The following is a 22902-nucleotide window of genomic DNA, read 5'->3' as shown; positions in this document are numbered from 1 at the left end:
TATAACGTTATGTTGGGGGTGCGGGCGGCGGTTCCGCCTGTATCTGCGGAGGTAGGCACAGGCGGCGCGGCCCTGTACTCCCTGACGGCGGTGAGTACCGAACAAGCACCGGGACAGCCTCACTGCGCCCCACAACACAAAAACTAAAAGGGACTAAACCCAGCAATCAAGAAATACCGCAAGACGAAAATCTTTAAAACTCTTAAAATAAAAATTTAATAAATAAATTGCCACGGACAAGGACAGGACAAGTATTGCCACGGAGTCGGACACATTTGTCCGTGTACGGACATACTGTCTGATGACCTCTGAGTGAGTTCAACACCCCTCTCCCGAGGGGAGACGGACCACCACAGAAAGCCTCCTGTCTGCCCAGCCCACCCACATCAACAGAGTGTAGTGTACTTACTATCTATGTGCCGTTTCCGCTGCAGTTCCTGGCTCCGTTTGGGGGCGTTCGTCAGAGTTTCTGCCATAATATCCCGGCCCAACCCAGTCGCACTTCTGTGGCATCCACTCCCTCATGTACCTATCAACCGTGCACCGTACACCACACACACACACAGTGAGGTCACAAGCAAACATACAGTACACTGAGTACAGAGACATGCCTGGTCACATCTTCCTATAGGTTAGCCAACTTTCCATGGCTATACGTATAACAATCCCATCGTCATCACTTTCAACCCGGCAGCCGTATTTTAGATATATATATATATATATATATATATATATATATATATATATATAAATAAATAAATAAATCGGTAAAACAAAATAGAGAAAATATTAGATCAAAGAGCTCGCAAAGCATTGCAGTGTGACTATATTTTAGTTAATAATTCATACATTTCAAATGGCATCTTCAAAGAGTTATGTTCCATATAATGACGTATTTAAGAGTGCAACAGGATCGGCAGGTGGGACATAAAGTTGGGAGGAATTTCATTTGAACGGTGAAAAGTAGCCATGTCATAAAATACAATTACGATTAAAAGCTTAAGACTGATTGACGAGTGGATATCATGATAATTATTGGCTTAGGTTTCTTGGTTCGAGCAAGCCTATGTGAGCAAGGGTTACAGTTAGAAAACATGTGATTCCAAGGTGAATGTTGAGTAGGACCCATACAGAAGACTGAGGCAGAACAATTCAACGTCTTTGATCACACAAAACTTGTCCCTAAATAAGCCAAACAATGAATGCACAAAACTGCTTAGGACACTTAAAGTACTTACAACTAACACAGAGTTAACAGACTGAGCTGAACTCAAGGACACAGAAGGGTATATATAGACAGGGATGGCCACACAGGTGAACTCAAAAGGACAATCAACAAAAGGATTGGCTGGGGCACTAACAGGGCACAGGTGACTAGGATCAACAACAATCAGGGTGGTTAGACAAGAGAGGAACAACATGCATGGGCAGAATGCAAAGCACAAGACCATTACTACAAAATAAGATACACTACAGCCACGAAAGAACAGACTAACAGAAATATAGACCTAAACACTAAATACTGAACAAACTGAATAGAAGAGAGAGCTACAGAACTAAACAATCAGTAAACCATAACTAAACACCAAAACACATAAACAGTATGAAATAAATTACAGTGACAGAATACAGTCAAAAGCTGAGGAGCAGGCCGTGACAGATATACTGTATATGACCTGGGATGATCTAAAAGTTTATCTAGCCCAGCATGCAGTATTGGAAGATAAGATATGAGACAAGAACAGAATGAGGAATTCAACATATTCACATGGCAACTTTGCTCGTAAGTCATACTTACGAGCATACTAACCCGCAAATATGACTTCAGAGCAAAATGGCCCCTGTGTGAATATAATCAAATACATAGCAATAGAGCATGCATCTTGTATCATTGTGCACAGACGTCAGTCTATCTGATAAAGTCGTTGATTGTCATGGTATCAATTGTATCAGTATATGCTTATGCAGATGAGAGCGATTCAACACATGTATGTACTGGGTCAAGCAGATACAGTCCCATAATCATATAATTACAATTCATAACAGCGGCTCTCAAACATTTTTAACCCATTTTAGACCTGACTGGCCGGATCGGTGTCGCCTCAAAGCTTTTAACCACTTTAACCAGATTTTAAACTTTACCTGTTGAAAAATAGCAGATCTACAAGATCGTAGTGCGGCACCAAGTGCAGCGCTACGAGCTTGTAGATCTGCAAAATAAAATCTTGAAAATGAGTGAAAAACTGCAAATCTTTGAATATAATTATATTCTTTCACAGTGAAAACATATTTTGAGATGGTGTCCGCGGCCAAATACAGATAATTCTGGGTGTCCTTGACATGAAAAAGGTTGAGAACCACTGACAGAAAACTCAGGCCCCTTTTCCACCGGGGTTGAACCGGTTCGGTTCGGTTAATTTTTTCCCTTCAGAGTTGTGGGTCTGTGTGTGAGGGTCCATTTGGAACCCTCCCCCTGGGTCTGTGTGTGAGGATCCATTTGGAACCCTCCCCCCAAGGTCCCTCGACCGCAAATTGAGGAGCACCGATCTAGACTTTGACTTCCAGGAAAACGCCAAGGTGAGTGGGCCAACTACATGCAGTAAATCCTATAGACTATGACGCATATGCACATTCCCAGCGGTCTGTACACAGTCGTGAAAAACAGCTGTCCACATGCTGTGTCTTATCATCACCACGGGTCCGTAACATCTGACCTATTTTTAGACACCGTCAACTATTTTAGGGTGTAAGACAGTCATCGCAGTGTGCGTTGGCGGTATTGTGCTCTTGTGTTTCTCTCGCCCCCAGAATTTGTCACACAAAAAAAGTGTTGCTCCCCGCTTTTCCCAGAGAGTTGCTCCACATCCCCACATCTGGTTGCTGGTTGTATTCCAAGCATTAGCTAACAGTGATTTTGGATGACAAAGGAGGCAAGTGGTTGTACCTCCGGCCAGAAGGTGAAACGCAGAGCAAAGTCTTTGTTAAAGATGATGGGAGAGAGTGTATGTCGTCATGACACGGCCCCTCATGCTCTTCTGGAGGGCTGCTTGCTTTAATTGTTAGAGGAACACCAGATGGAATGGGTGAGAGACATAGGAGATTCAGTGAATATGAGAGAGAGGGGGGGGGGGATTTGTGTGTGTGCGTGCGTGCGTGCATGCATGCGTGATGGGCAGGGGGGGGGGGGGGGGGTGACTCATAGCTTAAACCTTGAATGACAGTCCATCCACTTTCACCAGCTTGGTGGAGTCATTACAAGGAAAGAATCTAAGCAAGTTAATTCTTGATCAAATGTTTTTTACATTGCGACATTGTGGAAAATTCACCACAAGTTTCTATGTGCCTATACACAAAATCTAAATGTTCTAATTAGTTATAGAGTACATACTGTAATATCAATATCAGATATGTATCTGTGTGTGTGTGTGTGTGTGTGTGTGCATATGTGTGCGAGTGTGTGAGTACTATGTTGTCATATATTAACTGGCAGTAGACTCAAATGGAATGCAATAGTAACAGATCAGTCCAACTCATTGTGAACATACTGGTAGGGAGGGAGATCAGGTTTGAGATTTGAGCCAAAGCTCAATGACGCCCCTGGTGGCTGCATTCAAAATAGCAAGATGAGAGGCTCTCAATAGAAGTGCCTCAAAATGCCTAGCCTATTACATTTAACAGCATAATTAGTAATTACATACACATACACATTGTGTGTGTGTGTGTGTGTGTGTGTGTGTGTGTGTGTGTGTGTGTGTGTGTGTGTGTGTGTGTGTGTGTGTGTGTGTGTCACTATGGTGACTCATGTGTGTTTGTTTTTATTCTGGACCTAGGGACTAACATACCGTAGGCTATTTTTGCCCACAATAAAACATACAACTATTTTTATATCTAAAAGCATCATTCTTACAGAATGGAGAATATTTTAACGAATTTACAGGAAACGACCCTTTGGCTCATGTGCGTCTATGAAATATTTCTCCGTGATGGAAAGCCAGCTCTGGAATGCATTTTTTTTTCCTGTGATATTACAGTGACTGGCTGTGAGGTAAGAGGATAAGTTCGTCCCCTTTTCTCCTCCAAGAAGCTGTGATTGGCTGAGACGAGCTCCCAGGAATGCAATGAAAACTATTTAAATAGCCCACTATGTCTGAAGGCTTGCAGAATAACCCAAGCATCGGAATAAAGAACAACAAGAGTTCTCCGCGAATAACAGAAACGTGACTATAGTAAATTATTCAACCGCAAGGGATTTCTGAATTGGAAAGAAGACAATTGGACAAAAATATCAAGGATAAAGCGAGGACTTTCTTCAAGACGATCAAGCACTTATAAATATTTTTTTTTTTGCAAGAGGTGTTTATTATTCATAAGGTTTGTAGGTTAATTACTTTATTCGGCTCTTTGTTTTTTGATGGACACACTTTAGCTCTACAATGACATTTTCACTTTAGCTGCTGTTGATGATAATGCCTATGTATCTTCCCCGCATTTTAAATGAAAAATGTCTCATTGTTTTTGAAATAGCAGACATTCGGGCTTTCAAGATGATGCTGTGCGGCATCTTTCTGGTGCCGTTGATGCTTTGGCATTGTGAAGGCGCAAGACTGGCAGGTGAGCAAGATAAGATCATATCTATTCTATTATCTAATATGATGTAGCCTATATGGAACAACAAATGATGCTTTCAAAGCCACATGACTCTGACTGGCTGTCGTGGTCGGTGGTTGCGTTCTTTTTTGTCTTCCTTAATTCCCCGGCCATGCACGTGTGTTTCTATATCATATTAGGCTAACATCCTAAGTGTAATAACTCAGAGTGTGTGTACAAAATGTAACCAAATGTTAAATTAACAGGTTTAGCCAGTGGTTCTCAAAGTGGGGACTCTCTGTCTGGGTTCCTTTTAGGCGCTCTAAATTGACAGCATAGGCTACACATGGAACCAAATTGACCCGGACACCGCACATAGGGTCCATCTGGTTCCATTAAATCCATCTGTAGCCGCTGTCTACACTGTCAGAGTTAAAAGGGGGGTCCTTGAAATGTAAAGTTTGAGAACTATATAGGCCTGGCGTGGTGTTCATTGACCATATCATATGTTTATAGCGGTGGTTTTAGATAGGCAATTCAATTGCAATTTAGATTTGAAGTTACACGTGTTTTATATAGGCTATATCGTTCGTAATGACTTGAGCAAATGCAGCGGCAATTAATGGCACCTGCCTGCATTTTTTTTTTTAACATCTCATGCTGAATAAAATAAGCCGAATAAACAAAACAAACCTGTTGTTTTTAACGCAGAGGGCGGCGACGACAACAGCGTGTTCGACCTCTTCGAGCAGGCCGGCGTGAAGAAGCGCGACCACGGCGTGTCGCTGGTGAAGGGCGCCGACCCCTACAGCCCGGCCTACAAGGTGCTGAACGCCGACCTGATCCCCCCGGTGCCCGACGCCTCCTTCCGGGACCTGGTGGACTCCGTGCAGGCGGAGCGGGGCTTCCTGCTGCTGGTCAACTTCAAGCAGTTCAAGAGGACGCGCGGCGCGCTGCTCACCGTGGAGCGGACCGACGGCTCCGGGCCAGTGTTCGAGGTAGGCTACAGGAAGTTGCTACACTGTCGTTATTGGTTCTCAAAGTGGACGGTCCGGAGACCCCTAGGGGTCATTGAGGGGGGTTCCAGGGGGTCGCCAGATAAATGGACCAATTTCAAGTTGCATTGGGTATTGGGTATATTTGTCTATCATTAATGTTTTCAATGAATTGAGCACAAGAGGACCCCAATGGAAACAAGCTTTCTTAATTGGGTTCATCCTTTTGGCAGACCTTTGTGCTTGTCCCAAGCAAGCACACGTCACATGTGCTTGTCCCTGTGCTTGTCCACTGTTAAGCATTAAGACCTGTGCATGTGTCACCACTTTAGCCATTATTTTATATATTGAAAAAGAGCAGATCTACAAGCTGAAAATGTGGTGCAACACTTTTAATATATATTCTTTCACAGCAAACATTTTTAACTTTGCTTCTGCATTGGGGATCCCTGGAACAACATATTTTCAGATGGGGGGGGGGGGGGGGGTCGGCGGCCAATTACAATACACTTTTGGGGTCTTTGCCATGAAAAGGTTTGAGCACCTCTGAGGTTTTTCAGAAAACTGTCATTTAGAAGACATGTTGTATAATAATCTGGTCTCAATGGGGTTTTAACAAAGTATTCAATGGATCAAACAGGTGGTGTCCAACGGCAAGGCGAACACGCTGGACCTGGTGTACTCGGCCGGTCCCCTCCAGCAGCACGTGGTGTCCATCGAGGACGCCGACCTGGCCACGGGCCACTGGAAGAACATCACGCTGTTCGTGCAGGACGACCGCGCACAGCTGTTTGTGGGCTGCGAGGAGGTGAACGTGGCCGAGCTGGACCTGCCCATCTACAAGGTGCTGTCCCAGGAGATAACGAGCACCGCGCGCCTCAGGATCGGCAAGGGCGCTCTGAAGGACCGATTCATGGTGAGTTTCATGCTGATTGCGGTTGATGTATTAGGCCTATTTAGTAGCTTTAATTCATTGTTATTTCATGGTGGTGATGATGGTTGATTGGCTATTATCATTGTTATTTCAACTTTTAAGAGTTACGCTAACTTAAATCTTGTTTTGATTTGATTTGAGAGTGCTTAATCAAAGTTGAATGCTTTGAATTGACCATAATATTGTTCCATTTGTAGGGAGTGCTTCAGAACGTTCGCTTTGTCTTTGGAACGACTCTGGACACCATTCTGAGAAATAAGGGATGTCAAAGTGGAGGTGAGTCTCATGGCAAGTTGATGCCATACACAAGTACAGCAGTGGTTCTCAAAGTGGGGTCCTGAGACATGCAGGGTTCCTTGAGGGGGGTTCCAAATGGTCTGTAACTCTGAGAGAGGGTCCATTTGGTTCCACATGTAGCCTACACTCGTAGTTATGGGGGGTCCTTGCAAGTCCTTGGAAAAAAAAGTTTGACGACCACAACATAATTATGACAATGGATTGACAGTGACACTAATGAATTAGTATGTGTGTCTTGTGCCCTGCAGCCACCCTGACTGATGTGATGACCCTGGACAACCCTGTCAACGGCTCCAGACCCGCAATTAGGACTGATTACACCGGCCACAAATCCAAAGGTGACCCACCTCTCCTCTCCTCTCCTCACTTTAACTTTAACTACCAGTTACTTTGTAGATTTAGATCATTACCAAACATAGCCTACTTTAACCACTTGGGCACTATTCTATACCGCAGCTATTTGAAAATAGTGATCTACAAGCTCACAACACGAGTTTGACAATGTTTTTTAAAACGTTTGACCAAATTTCAAACATTTTAAGTACTTTTACTTTGGTACTGTAATATTTTTACTCAAGTCAAATATTGAATACACACCTTTTAATTGTTAAAAGAGTGCTTCTACATCGTGGTATTTCTACTTATACCAAAAACTTAAATCTGAGTACTTCCGAGTACTTCTTCCACCACTTTGATAGGCGATGAGGTAATTGACCTTTCCGGGCCTTTTCTCTCTCTCTCTCTCGTGTTCAGATCTGCAGTCGGTCTGTGGCTTCTCCTGTGAGGATATCGCTGGCATGTTCAAAGAGCTCAAAGGACTCGGCGTGGTCGTGAAGCAGCTGTCCGGCGAGCTGCGTAAAGTGGTAAGTAAGAGCACAGAGGGGGGCCATCTGGGGTCTGTATTCTGTCATCTTTTCACTCTCTCACTCTCTCTTCTCTTCCATCGCCGCCCCTCCAGCCCCCCCGCCCCTCCCACCATGCCTCCAGTTTCACCACGTCTCCGCTCCCCTCTCCTCCCCGTGCCTAAACAACCGGTCACTTGCTGCCGTAATGACAGTCGAATGGCCAAGTCCTCCTTAATGAGACCCATGTGAATACACAAAATATGTTTGGCTGTCGCCGCGCTTTTCTGTAACTGCTTCGGTGGAGTCGGAGCAATGTCTTAATTACGGTGTCGGCCTGTGATTCATACGCATTGGAACCTTGGCAACGAGAATGTTTTCCATCCTCGTGTCTGAGCGCCCCCCGTCCACCCCGTCTCTCTCTCTCTCTCTCTCTCTCTCTCTCTCTCTCTCTCTCTCTCTCTCTCTCTCTCTCTAGATTCAAGATTCCAATCTTTAAACTTTTATTGTGCATCATCACGCAGCGGTAGAAACTTGTCTTTGGTTATTGCGGAGTTCCCAGGCAACATAAAAATTCACATAAATGCTCTCATGAAAGACTCTCATGAAAGACTCTCATAAAATGACGCTAAAACTCTCTCTCTCTCCTTTGTCTCTCCCCCAGTCTGAGGACAGCGAGCTGATCAAGAACCAGATGAAGATCCACGCCGGCGTGTGCATTCACAACGGCATGGTGCACAACGACAAGGACGAGTGGACGGTGGACGGATGCACCGAGTGTACCTGTCAGGTAAATGTGAAATGTCGGCCATTCTTCTCACACCTTTGGAACGTCAATGAGCCTCTCCCTGTTTTATACAGACTAAATTAACGCCCCTACTTGATCACACAAAAGTAGCAGAACTGCAAGCTCGAAATGCGTCGCGAAGCGTCGCGTTTCAAGCTTGTAGATCTGGTTTTGTAGATCTACTTTTGATGCTTTTGCACTTCAATCCTGAAAAGTAACAGTTTTAGACACATGAGGTTTCCACCCGACAGAGACGATTAGCACAGACCCCCATTTGATACCATTTGTGCTCCCGGGGACCCCGATCTTACACTGCAAAATCCCCAGTGTTCATTTATCTCCCGAGAGTGTACAAATGCAACCAAATGGGTCATTGGTCCCATTTTGGTTCCATATATTGCTCGTCACAGAGCCGTATAATAAGGGTCCACCTGGACCCCCGGTGGTCCCCGGACCTGACGTTGAGAAACAGTGAGGGAATTAACATTCACGCCCGTTCACGGCACAAAAACCTGGATTTTGCCGCGTTCCGTTCAGCCATGATTTATACATCTGCCGTACAGCGGCGTCGCATGCTGAAAATAGCCCCGATCCACAAGGTCACGGCACTTGTGGATTTGCCTGTTTTCCATGTCAGAATGCGTAAACTTTAAGCATTGCTGTCAATTGTTCTGTTTCCATTTCCTAATGAAGTGATAATAGGCTCTGGTATTTACGTTCTCCTCACATGACATCTGTCTGTGGAATGACCTTCCAGTCCGTCAGCGAAGCAGTGTGGGGGCTTTTCTTTATTTCCATCTGACCCATCAAAAACACCTACTAAGGGCGTTCGTGTTTTGAAAGGAGAGTTAGATTTTTCCATCAGCGCACAGCATGATCCCCCTTACAACTGATACAGATCGCCTCATTGTTAGGAAACTGAGCAATTAGGCTTGGCACGGCCTCAGCAACACTTCACTGCTACATTTTTTCCAGTTGTGTAATCAGGCAGTCGCGGTCGGCCCGGGTCCGATTCATTATTGTACTAATTCAACCGTCTCCTCTGCACACAGAACTCTGCTACCATTTGTCGCAAAATCTCCTGCCCGCTGATGCCCTGCGCCAACGCCACAGTGCCCGACGGCGAGTGCTGCCCGCGCTGCGGAACCCGTAAGTTGTCGACATCGCTTTTGGCATATTACGTTATTACACTAGTGGTTTTCTGCCATGTAATATAATATCTACACACAGGAATCGATTTAATCGATTAGTCACATCACTCGCATGGCACGACACGCTGTGAGCTTGCCGTTTTCTGCACAATACGGATGTCAGGTTTATGTGGTTAGGCCACATAACAACACATGTCATGTCTCCGCACACAAACAGCGAGTGACTACGCAGAAGACGGCTGGTCCCCGTGGTCTGAATGGACGCCTTGTTCGGTGACGTGCGGCCGAGGCATCCAGCAGCGGGGTCGTTCCTGCGACCGCATCAACAGCAACTGCGAGGGCACCTCTGTGCAGACGCGTGACTGCTACCCCAAGGAATGCGACAAGCGCTGTAAGTCACTCTGCAAGTCCCATTGTAATATTAATAATAAGTTCTCAGTGTCATGACCACGTCATCATAAATCATGAATGAATCACATAAGAATCATCGGAATAAACGGTACCGAATGTGTTTTTTTTTCTTCAGTCAAGCAGGACGGCGGTTGGAGCCACTGGTCACCCTGGTCATCGTGCTCGGTGACGTGCGGAGAGGGCGTCATCACGCGCATCCGCCTCTGCAACTCCCCCACGCCGCAGATGGGTGGCATGGACTGCCAGGGACAGGGCCGTCAAACCGAGATCTGCCACCAGACGCCGTGTCCCAGTGAGTAGCAGGGCTGCAGTACTGTAGACTCTAGAGCAGTGGTTCCCAAACGTTTTAGCCCGTGACCCAGAAGAGAAATTAGACTCGTAATTGGGACCAAAACTAGTGAAAATAGTAGATCCACAAGCTTGTAGACTGGCTATTTTCACCACTTCTTTTGGAATTTCTTAGATTCTTTAGGGGGATTCTTTGTTTTACATTTTTTTATATATATTTTATTTTAGGAAAGAGAAAATAAGGGGACCCACAACAATGTGTCCCGGCCCAGTGTTTTGGAACCAGTGGTGTAGAGCATGTTGTAGCGAGACCCCCGCAGTTTAATTGGATAAGACATCTGTGGACACTGGACAACCAACGTGTTAAAACTTAAAATGTTTATTCTAAATGCATTGTGGTGTCTTCTTTCACAGTCAACGGCGGCTGGGGACCCTGGTCACTGTGGAACACCTGCACGGTCACCTGCGGCGGCGGGATCCAGACCCGCAAGCGCCTCTGCACCGACCCCCCGCCCAAGTATGGAGGAAAGGAGTGCCTCGGCGGTAGCGGTGTGCAACAAGTGTGCAACAAGCAGGAGTGCCCCATCGGTAAGAACAAAGCACAAGGAGTCAAGGACACATTATACAGGCATCAGTCAACCCATTAAGAGCGGGAAAGCTAAAAAAGCATTATTTTATACTCTGGCAAAAAAGTAGCAGATATAGCAAGTTATAAGATCTATAGCTATATAGAATAGCAAGCCAATAGAGCATCCCTTCGTACCGCGATATGAGCTTGTTCTGCAGATCTACTATTTTTGAAAAATCGTGTAAATCTTTGAATGCTATAGTTATTTTTTTATCCTGAAAACATTTTTGTAGAAGCCGTTATAAAAACAACCCCTGTTCCTCCTCCTCTCTCTCCACAGACGGCTGTCTGTCCAGCCCCTGCTTCCCCGGAGCGCGGTGCACCAGCTTCCAGGACGGCACCTTCAAGTGCGGCCGGTGCCCGGGAGGCTACAGCGGGAACGGCGTCACGTGCAAGGACATCGACGAGTGCAAGGAGGTCCCCGACGCCTGCTTCACGGTCAACGGCGTCCACCGCTGCGAGAACACGGAGCCGGGCTACAACTGCCTGCCCTGTCCCATCCGCTACTCCGGTCCTCAGCCCTTCGGGACAGGCGTGGCACAGGCCACCGCCAAGAAACAGGTTCGGGGGCATTCTTTTTTAAACTGGCTCATCGTCGTTATTAGCCCACTGACCTGAGTGTCCGCCCTGAGACTGGGAGGTCGGGGTTCGATCCCCGGACCGGGTCATACCTCCCTGCTTGGCACTCAGCATCAAGGGTTGGATTGGGGTTAAGTCCCTGTGACGTACTAGCGTCATGTCCAGGGGGCGTACTTGTACATCAAGCTGCCTCACGCTACAGAAACAGGAGATAGGCTCCTGCCCTATGGGCCTCATGGCTACAGAAACAGGAGATAGGCTCCTGCCCTATGGGCCCTCATGGCTACAGAAACAGGAGATAGGCTCCTGCCCTATGGGCCCTCATGGCTACAGAAACAGGAGATAGGCTCCTGCCCTATGGGCCTCATGGCTACAGAAACAGGAGATAGGCTCCTGCCCTATGGGCCTCATGGCTACAGAAACAGGAGATAGGCTCCTGCCCTATGGGCCCTCATGGCTACAGAAACAGGAGATAGGCTCCTGCCCTATGGGCCCTCATGGCTACAGAAACAGGAGATAGGCTCCTGCCCTATGGGCCTCATGGCTACAGAAACAGGAGATAGGCTCCTGCCCTATGGGCCTCATGGCTACAGAAACAGGAGATAGGCTCCTGCCCTATGGGCATCATGGCTACAGAAACAGGAGATAGGCTCCTGCCCTATGGGCCCTCATGGCTACAGAAACAGGAGATAGGCTCCTGCCCTATGGGCCCTCATGGCTCGACAAGGCTTACTTGCATACTGTACATATGCGTGCGGTTGATGCTAATGTGTAGCTAGTCACTAGCGCTTCTTAATTAACCGTGCTGTATTGTGTGTGTGTCTTCTAGGTCTGCACGCCTCGTAACCCGTGTTTGGACGGCAGCCACGACTGCAACAAGAACGCCAACTGCATCTACCTGGGCATCTTTTCCGACGCCATGTTCCGCTGCGAGTGCAAGCCGGGCTATGCCGGAAACGGCTACATCTGCGGCGAGGACTCCGACCTGGACGGATGGCCCAACAAGGACATGCTCTGTATGGGGAACGCCACCTACCACTGCAAGAAGGTTAGTATGTAACCTGTAACTCTGTATGGGGAACGCCACCTACCACTGCAAGAAGGTTAGCCAGACCCCAGTGGTGTGAAGGAACTCCGTACATTTACTCAAGTACACTGTGCTTATAAGTACAATTCTGAGGTGTTTTCTTTCCTCTCTCATTTTTACCTTACTTATGGAGTATTTCCAATTTTCAATACTTTTACTTCTACTCCACTACATCTCAGAGGCAAATATTGTACTTTTACTCCACTTCAATTATCTGTAAACTTTAGTTACTAGTTACTTTGTATAGTTAGATTATTGCAAAAACATCTACAAGATTTCGATTACCAGACTTTTACTTGTAACAGAGTAATGATACTTTTACTTGAGTAACAGACGTGAGTACTTCTCCCACCACAAGGCCAGATGTTCTAAAAGGCCATTATCACTCATCTCCTCTCCATTGTTCGGTTTATTGCCCCCCTAGGCTAACCAAACGTTGGTTTCTTTATACTAGGATAACTGTCCCTCACTGCCCAACTCCGGCCAAGAAGACCACGACAAAGATGGCTTCGGCGACGAGTGTGACCAGGATGATGACAACGATGGGATCCCTGATGACAGGGTGAGTCATCACAAAACCCTTCCACTTCCCTGAGATCTTTTGGTTTCCTTTAGCGGCCAGACCCAGCAATCAGGAGTCAGACCTCTTCCCTTCGTATAGCGACAGCGACTCCCCAGTGTCTCTCCATTTTCCACCAGAAAGCCAGTAGCACATAAATAGTATAATATCGTTTGCGGCGTGAAGCCACCAGGCGCTCAGGACAACATGGCTCGTTGCCCGTAATTCATAGTGTGTGGATGGAGAGAGTCAGGGAAGAAAACCGCTGTGGTGAGGAAATGTTAGGGTCTCACAACAGTGGAAGATCACGTTTCAGAGGCCATAACATTGCTGTCGGGCAGAATTTGCAGAAACCCCTTATCTCCATATTCTTGACTTATTTTTCTTGACTTGCTTTTTCGTAAATCGATCAACGCCCTACTTGAACATACTACGGCGTCACACAAAATCATCAAGAGTAGCAGATCAACAAGCTCGAAACTTAGTAGATCTGCTACTTTAGCTACTTTTGAATTTGAATCCTCCTGAAACCATTTTGGACATATGAGGTTTCCACCACACAGAGACGATCTCCAACTCCCGGCATGAATTCTCTTCCCTATATCATCACAAGAGTTTTCCAACCTGTGGGCTGGGGCCCGCTGTTGGGTCGTGAGAATATTGCCCTCACATAATTGGCAAAACAAAAAGATTGTAATCACAATATAATTGATCCAAGCAGGAACACACTCGATTGATTGATCATTAACATGGCCATTAGGTTAGCAGCCGCAGTGCCATGAATATAATGTCTGCAGGAACATTTCTCATTGTAACCGTGTTTAGTAACTGGATGTCTTTCTTTGAATATTCAGGACAACTGCCCGAAGGTGTACAACCCCGCCCAGTACGACGCAGACAGAGACGACATCGGCGACCGCTGCGATAACTGCGCGTTCGAGGCCAACACCGACCAGGCGGACACGGACAACAACGGCGAGGGCGATGCGTGTGCCATTGACATCGACGGTGACGGTAAGTCTCCTTCGAAGCACACCGCAGCCATTTTAACGGTGGTGGAAAGTACTGTACTTAAGTACGATGTTGAGGTATTCGTACTGTACTGTACTGTACTGTACTCGAGTATTTCCAATTTCAAATGCTTTTACTTCCACTCCATTGCATCTCAGAGGCAAATGTCGTACTTTTACTCCACTACATTTATTTGAAATTTTTAGTTACTATAGTTACTTTGTAGAGTTTCATTATTATTACAAAACATACATTAACCATATCAGCCCTACATACATTTCGGCCATTTGAAAATAGCCGATCTTGTGAGCTTGTAGATCTGCTATTTTCAAAATATTATTATTAATTTGAAAACTTTAAATGGGACATTCTGCACAAATAGTACTTTTATCTTTGGTACTTTAAGAACATTTTGAAGCAAATACCTTTGTCCTTTGTTACTCAAGTAAATGTTGAATTCCAGACCTTTACTTGTATATTGCAGTATTGAAACTATTGAGTACAATTCTACGTTTGGTCCCAACAGGCATTCTGAACGGAGGCGACAACTGCCCGTACGTGTACAACATAGACCAGAGGGATTCGGACGGGGACGGGGTCGGAGACCACTGTGACAACTGTCCTCTGGAGCACAACCCAGACCAGGTAACCTTACGGGACGTCACGCTTAGACATTGAAGTTGACGATTAATAATTGTCACACAAAATAATTGCGATTTAACATTTGAATTGTTGAGTTTTTGGCATTGAACACTGGAAAATATGAATAGAAATGTATTAGGCACAGGGCAGATATGACAAATAAATAACTTAAACTGAAAACTAATTTATTAAAAAAAAACGTCGTAACGCACGTCATAAACTTGTAGAATTGCCATTCCTGCTTTTGTACGAATATCTTTCGATACTGACACGATCATGATCAAATAATTGCGATTGCGATTATCTCAAATAATTGTGATGAGAGACGATTATGTAATAACTGACAACCCCAGGTAACGTCACATCCCGCCTTTAGAATGTGAACCTTTCTAATGCAAACCTCTCCATGGGGGTGATAGTGAGAGCCTTCATGTAAATATGCATGCATGAATCCTCAAGGATCAAGGTCTATATGCTATGCACCTGTGCTCTTATGATGAAAGGAAAGAATGTGAGAGCTTTCGGGAAGAACTCCGCACGGTGCCCCCTCCTCTCCTCTCCTCTCCTCTCCTCTCCTCTCCTCTCCTCTCCTCTCCTCTCCTCTCCTCTCCTTGTCAATTAACCCACCTATTTGAACAGACATGAATGCACGTGTATAGCGTTGCCAAAGCCACGAGGACACTGGATTCTTTGCGGGGGCAGGACATTACTAGCATGCCTGAAGACAAGGGAGTGCATTTAAACATGACGAGAACAGACGCTCACATCGAGGCCGGGGCTGAAATGACACCGCGGCGTATTGAAGTGGGGGGGGGGGGGGGGGGGGAGGACAAGAGGTCCTATAGTGTGAAAAGTCTTTCAGAACTCCCTCACAATATAAACGGACGTTCTTCTTCTCCCACACAGATCGACTCCGACTCGGACCGCGTGGGAGACAAGTGCGACAGCAACCAGGACATCGACGAGGACGGTCACCAGAACAACTTGGACAACTGTCCCTACATCCCCAACGCCAACCAGGCCGACCACGACAAGGATGGCAAGGGCGACGCGTGCGACCACGATGACGACAACGACGGCGTCCCCGATGACAAGGACAACTGTCGCCTGTCCTACAACCCAGACCAGCTGGACTCTGACGGTGAGTCACTTTACCCACCGGACCCCCCTTCCGGTTGCTCAATGTTGGACCTCAACTGACCAATCCACACGACGCAAAGCTATCTTAAATGACATCACTGTCGCTCCATTGTATTAATCCCCACTGATCTTTTCCTCTCAGGTGACGGTCGCGGTGACGTGTGCAAGGACGACTTCGACGGAGACGAAGTGCCCGACGACGTCGACGTGTGCCCGGAGAACTTTGAGATCAGCGAGACGGACTTCCGCAGGTTCCAGATGGTTCCTCTGGACCCCAAGGGCACGTCCCAGATCGACCCCAACTGGGTGGTCCGGCACCAGGGCAAGGAGCTGGTACAGACCGTCAACTGTGACCCCGGCATCGCTGTTGGTACGTAAACACGGCATGATCCTTGTACAATAACTCAAGCAGATTAGGCGTTTGCCCGGGACCCAAACTAGTGAAAATAGCAGATCTTCAAGCACACAACGCGTCGCTTCGCACCGCATTGCGAGCTTGTAGATCTGCTATTTTCACTACTATTTGTTTTCTAATTCATGGAATATCTTTGATTTCTTCATGAAATTACTGAAAAGAACATTGAATTTAGTTTTTATATATTGGTCTATCGTGCTCTAAAAACCATCTCCTCCTCCTGTGCTCTGATCGAGCAGGCTACGACGAGTTCAACTCTGTGGACTTCAGCGGAACGTTCTTCATCAACACGGACCGCGACGACGACTACGCCGGCTTCGTGTTCGGCTACCAGTCGAGCGCTCGCTTCTACACGGTGATGTGGAAGCAGATCACGCAGACCTACTGGTCCCACACGCCCACGCGGGCCCAGGGCTACGCCGGCCTGTCCATCAAGGTGGTCAACTCCACCACGGGGCCCGGCGAGCATCTGAGGAACGCCCTCTGGCACACGGGAGACACTCCGGGACAGGTGGGTTGATGGCCAACGATATGTACAGCAGTGGCTCTCAAGCGTAAGCCACCCAAATTGATATGTATGTGGCCGCAAAACCCCATCTGTAAAGTAATTTTCTTCCTGAAATAGCAGAAAGCTTGCAGCACGGCACAAAGTGACGCACTGTGAGCTTGTAGATATATTCTTGGCCATGATCTTGTGCTTTGACCGAAACTCCTTAGCAGTAGTGGAAAGTAACTAAGTAACTACTTAGTAGTAAATTACTTAAGTACTGTACTTAGTATTTTGAGGTACTTTTACTTTACTGGATCTATTGGAATGCAATATTACGGTACCTACTTTTGCCGGGGACCCCACTTTGAGAACCACTGAATATATATATATATATATATATATATATATATATGAAGCAAAATGGCTCACATTTCAGAAGACTTACATTTTTTTAAATGTGGTGGAAAGTTGGATCGGGTTGTTTTTATTCTCACATTTTAAACCGTTTGCGATTCCTTTCATCCAGGTGCGCACCCTGTGGCACGACCCTAAGAACATCGGATGGAAGGACTACACCGCTTACAGATGGAACCTGATCCACAGACCCAAGACCGGACTCATTAGGTAACTACCACGGTCACCATCTTTCTCTCTTTTTAATTCAGTAAAAGTAGCAATACCACAATATAGAAATACTCAAGTAAATGAGAGGAAAAAAGGTCCTGTATTCAAAATGTTGCTTGAGTGAAAGTATTGGCGTCAAGGTATACTTTCAGTATTAAAAGTAAAAAGTACCGGTACTCGAAATCTTTTGAAAATAGCAGAATTACAAGCTCACAGTGGGGTTGGCATCTTGGCGCACTGTGAGCTTGTAGATCTGCTATTTCAGCATAAATTGGGCTTAAGAATCCAAATCTAAAAAGTAACTAAAGTTTTCAAATAATTGTCGTGGAGTAAACAGTTACTTTCCACCACGGGTTATAGGTGTGACCTTTCTAGCGTTTGATGTGCCGATGAATTAATGTGGTTAATTCCTCTTCAGAGTGGTGATGTATGAGGGCAAGAGAATCATGGCCGATTCTGGAAACATCTACGACAAGACGTACGCGGGTGGACGGCTAGGGCTCTACGTGTTCTCTCAGGAGATGGTGTACTTCTCAGACCTCAAATACGAATGCAGAGGTGAGTCCTGCACTCTCAGTCGGCGCCACCCTACCTACTTTTTGAAAACACGAATAATATCCATCAGGTCCTAACGATCTTGCACTTCGATTGTAACACCGTTCTTTTTTTTTTTTATCCGTTTCAGACGCATAAATGGGACTGCTGCAGACGTCCTGCCGGAAGAATGTATCCATCTGTGTCAACAACGCGACGACTATGCAAATTAAGACCCGGGACAATGATCTTTGTAGCTCTTCCCTTTGAGACGTGCACATTGGTGGAACGGAGAGCGAGTAGTGAGCTGATGTGAGGTAAAGGGACCTCAGGACTTTATGATGACTCTGCACCACTGCACCACACACAGACGCCGCATAGCGACGCCGACCCCTCCACTCACTCTTGCGCCGACCGACGCGGGAAGAAAGGAGGGCCACACACACGTTGCTATGCACCCCTCGACCACAGCTGGTCGATGGTATTCCTCTCCAGAAGGGGGTCCAAATGGAAGAGCATTGTTCGTTTGTTTTGTTTTTTGTTTTTTTTGGGGGGGGGTGGGGGGGGGACTTTATCATTTTCTAGCGTTAATTCAGATCTGCTGTGGACTCGAGAAGACTTATTTCGATATGAAGAAAGTAGTAGGCGGCATTGCTTAGACCGACCGGGCCGATCATAATGGCCCTTGAAGGAACTATTGAGGGACCATGGACAGTACGGACTGACTGTTACTATCAAAGAGCGAGTGTTGCCTGTGTGCGTGTGTGTGTATGTGTGCGTGCGTGCGTGCGTGCGTGTGTGTGTGTGTGTGTGTGTGTGAGAGAGAGATTGTGTTTTCCCGTGAAGAGCATTGTACGGCTGACAGCCAAGCCAATTGTTTTTGTTTTGTATTTCTTTTGACCACCCCACTCCCCCCACCGAGTCTCCCGGCCGACCGATCCCTGCAGACCTGTACAAGGTCTCCAGATCAGCCAAGCCACAGGGCAGTTCCGTGAACAGGGAAGAACACGAGATTGATGATTCATTTGTGCAATAAGAGCACACGATCCAGGACAGCACAGGACAGGACTCCAGAGGCGGCAACAAACTGTTTGGGAGGAGTTCTTAGTATCCAATATGTTATATAATATATGATCTTTACTGAAAGCATCGAGGGACATGAACAGAAAGGGCCAGTCTTTATCCTGCCATGAGGGGCCAATTGTATTAAGGGGAGTGCATACGTTCTTATTTATTTAGTCACCAGAGGTTATGGGCAGTGAAACATGTTCTTTTGTTTTATTATCTGCCAAAAGAAAAGGCAAACTTTAGGGTGCAGTCACACCGGGGTTTGCTTCTGCCTACGAGGGCGGATTCTGCCGATACGGTTTGTCTGCATTATTTCGTAGATTTCTGCAAAAAACAAAACAAAAAAACCACAACACAATTGAAAAGCATTGGCAGAATCCGCCCCTATAGGCAGAGTCACAGTTCGGTGTGACCGCACCCTTAGCAACATGTCCAAATAACTGGATTCTTGAATACAGTAAAAGCTTTCACAGCGAGGTGTCGTGTCGTATCCGACCAAAGTCTTTCAGAAAAAGGACAAAGTGCGTCTCCTTAATCTTTTTCAGCACAGTATGCATGATTGTTTGGCTGGGCATGTGTGTACATTTTTGACAAGGGAAGGTCCAAGGAGGAAACCCTTGATGTACAAATAATACCTCATGACTATTATTCATATTTGTATTGAGGGCCAACAAAACAAGGATGTCTTTTCTCACCAGCGTATGAGTAACTATGCATTTGGTTGGCTTCCAAGCAAAACGTTAGTACAATCAATTATATACTGTATATAAGATATTTTTGTAGAGGTAAAAGTCCCAAGAGGAGCGTAATGGATGAGAAATGTTTTTATGTTGTGCTATTTGTATGTTCTGTCCATTTTGTTGATAAATTATTATGTTTGTCTTATGTAAAGAGGTTATTTCATTTGTGTAGATACATGCTATTTAAATAATTTATGTGGAAAGGTTTTTGTCTGTATAAACTTGTTTGCACACTGACATGAGGATGTCTTTGTTTGTTTCTTTTGTTTCTTTTTGTATTTCTGTCTTTTTTTAACATTAGTGAAGCATTTCTATAAACATTTGTACCATAGTTTTTACCCACCCAGGTGATGTTTATACTCAAACCAGTTATTTTGTAATGCCAACTGAACAATAAACACTTCAGGAAATGAATCAATGTCTTGACATAATCTGTCATTGTTTGTGGCTTTTTCCTTTGAGCCAAATGGATCCTAATTAATTTAAGCGGCTAGCCCAAATAGTTTTGGACCTAAGCTTATCTTTCAGTGATTCTTGGCCGTGATGTCGTGCTTTAACTGAAACCTACTCCCTAGAAAAGCAGAAGGAGCAGTTTTGTTGAGTCTAGCAAAGCCTTGGAGAAAGGGAGGATACCTTGAAGGAAACCAACAGTAGGAAAACTCAATGTGAAGTCGACCTGCCCTGCACTGCAACTATCAAATATGTTATTAGCCATTATCCCATCGATAACCTTTTGCATTAATCAACACATTCAGAAGCACATTTACTTTATATACAAAATAAAATATGTAAGCATACTCTTCTGGCGAAAATAGGTTTACAAATATATATATATTTCATGGTGAAATTCTAAAAATTATAGACAATAAATGTACATGATACAAAGGTATCCTAGTTGAAGAATACAGTAGTACTGACTGTCTCTGTCTGCCTCTAGAAAACACTTCACTGTATCAATTCACTTCACTGTCTGTACCACCTTACTGTATAGTAGAGCTGTGGTCATACAACACACACACACACACACACTCAACACAAACCATTCTGTCATGCATGATGATGACTAACAACATCTGTTTGCATGGACCAGTGGGACACTTTGGCCATCTGATGGCTGCTTTAAGAAGTGTGCCCAGGCCAGTCCCACTGGCCACCAGGTCAGTCCCACTGGCCACAAGGCCAGCACCTGTAAAAACCAGCCAAACGTTCCAGCTCAAGACCTAACAATAATGTCTCCCTGACATTATTGTAACACTAAGTTACCGTTGCTGTCGGGCAGAATTAAACCTCTCATATCCATATATTCTAACATTTGTTTATGTATTTGTTTGATCATATTAAAACGTCACACAAAAGTATCATAAGTAGCAGATCTGCAAACTCTTAATCCTGAAAAGTAACTGTTTTGGAGATATGAGTTTTCTATCCGACAAGACGTTATGAACTTAAGCTGGTTAAAAAAAATAGTACAAATTTCACATAAATTATACTTAAGTACAGTACCACAAGTGGACGAGGCATTGCACGAACGCAAGATTGTGCTTTTTGGCTTCTGTAGCAGGGTGCTAAACAAAGAAGTTGCACTGGTTTATCGCTCATCTGCACAACACAATTTAAATGTGCTGATTTATATTCTGAGTGGAGCCAAGTAGCAGTGCAGTCAGTGTATGCTCAGTCTGTGGTGGAAAGAGTAGCCTACTGTATTTAAGTAAAATTTTACTTTACTCCAAGACAATTATTTGACAGTTACGAATAATTTTTTAACTTAAGCTCATGCGGATAGTCAACAACATTGTGAGCTTATAGATCAGCTATTTTTGAAAAAGTTCACAAAGTACTTTCACTTTGGCACTGACTGTAAGTAGTACTTGTGCTTTTGTACTGAAGTCAAATTTGGAATACAGGCTTTTTACAGTTTCACAGCATTTTGTCTGCACAGCATTCCCGACAGCAACGATTTTCTATATTGTGGTACTTCTACTTTTACTTAAGTAAAGAAAACAATTCAGAGTACGTCTTCCAGCACTGCGGTCAGTCCTGCCAGAAAAGCCAGACGTGCAACAGCATCTGCATCTCCGGTTGGCTTCAGGCCTCTTTACGTCAGGCTGACCTCATCCATATGGAATGGAGGTCAGTAGAACAAAATATCAAGCCCACTGTTTTTGCCTTACCACAAATAGGAACTACAGCATATCATCGTATGTGTCGGTAAAGTGTCCAACAATGTTTCTTTTCAGGATTCAAATTCAAAAGCAGCTAAAGTAGCAGATCTAGAAGCTCAAAACGCGCTGCTTCGAGACGCGTTTCGAGCTTGTAGATCTGCTACTTGTGACTCTGCTACTGCTTCTGTGGGACACTGTACATTTACTGGTTGAGAAGCAGTGCCCTTAAGCACAGCTAGTCTTCCTGGGGTTAAACTACATTACATACAACTTACATTTGATAAAAAACAAAACGATAATCTACATTAAACTATAGTTCATATGAGTCACCATTTTAAGAAAAAGACATGCATTATACAAGCATAAAAGTCCACATACCGAATGAGCAGCCTATAATAAGCTGATGATATTCTGAGGTATTTCTTCATGTGCCGTGATTTTTGTACTTTTTCTGTTTTGTATGCGTCTATGGAGTTACTCTAATAGACCCCCAGGTGTGGTTATCCCTGAGGGACTCCGCTCAACCATATGGGGTTAATGGACAATATTGTGAAAGGTACTTGCGTTCCACCACTGCTTTTATAAAGGGTTAATACTGGAAACAAAAATATATATACTGTGTATAGTTTTAGTCACAAGTTTACTCATCTGACATTTTTGTCTAGTTTTAGTTGACTAATATCTGTAGGAAATTGATTTTGTCTACAAACATTTTGACGGGCCTTGAAGTTTTATTTTTGCATGCTGACAATAGCCAATCCACAACGCGTTGCAGCGCAATGTATTGTGAGTTTGTAGATCTGCTATTTTCAGAGCGCAACACCCGGGCACAACTTATTTTAGTTCTACTGGAAGTCCTCTCTACTAGTCCCTCCCTAACATTAGTCTAGTTTTTTGTCGAAATGGTCAACAATATATTTAGCCTTAGTCA

General features: G+C 45.1%; 1 protein-coding gene across 2 annotated transcripts; it reads left to right on the top strand.

Annotated features, from left to right (window-relative positions):
• Positions 1-4172: 4172 nt before the first annotated feature.
• Positions 4173-20223, top strand: thbs1a (thrombospondin 1a). 2 transcript variants are annotated; one of them, XM_080784750.1, is made up of 23 exons: positions 4173-4371; positions 4528-4611; positions 5299-5585; positions 6223-6498; positions 6714-6792; positions 7062-7151; positions 7567-7676; positions 8320-8445; positions 9495-9591; positions 9811-9984; positions 10120-10296; positions 10707-10880; positions 11201-11481; positions 12329-12547; positions 13041-13148; positions 14000-14159; positions 14683-14801; positions 15705-15939; positions 16081-16308; positions 16593-16864; positions 17370-17467; positions 17886-18025; positions 18153-20223. In XM_080784750.1, the coding sequence occupies exons 2-23, from the start codon at positions 4545-4547 to the stop codon at positions 18158-18160; spliced, it is 3525 nt and encodes a 1174-aa protein (XP_080640876.1). In that variant the 5' UTR covers positions 4173-4371; positions 4528-4544; the 3' UTR covers positions 18161-20223. The 2 variants fall into 2 exon arrangements, with proteins under 2 accessions (XP_080640876.1, XP_080640875.1); XM_080784749.1 differs by having other exon boundaries at positions 4525-4611.
• The last annotated feature ends 2679 nt before the right edge of the window (positions 20224-22902 follow it).

This window comes from Protomyctophum bolini (genome assembly GCF_963924005.1).
Source record: "Protomyctophum bolini genome assembly, chromosome: 15".
NCBI lineage: Eukaryota > Metazoa > Chordata > Actinopteri > Myctophiformes > Myctophidae > Protomyctophum > Protomyctophum bolini.
This window is presented reverse-complemented; position numbering and strand designations above follow the sequence as displayed.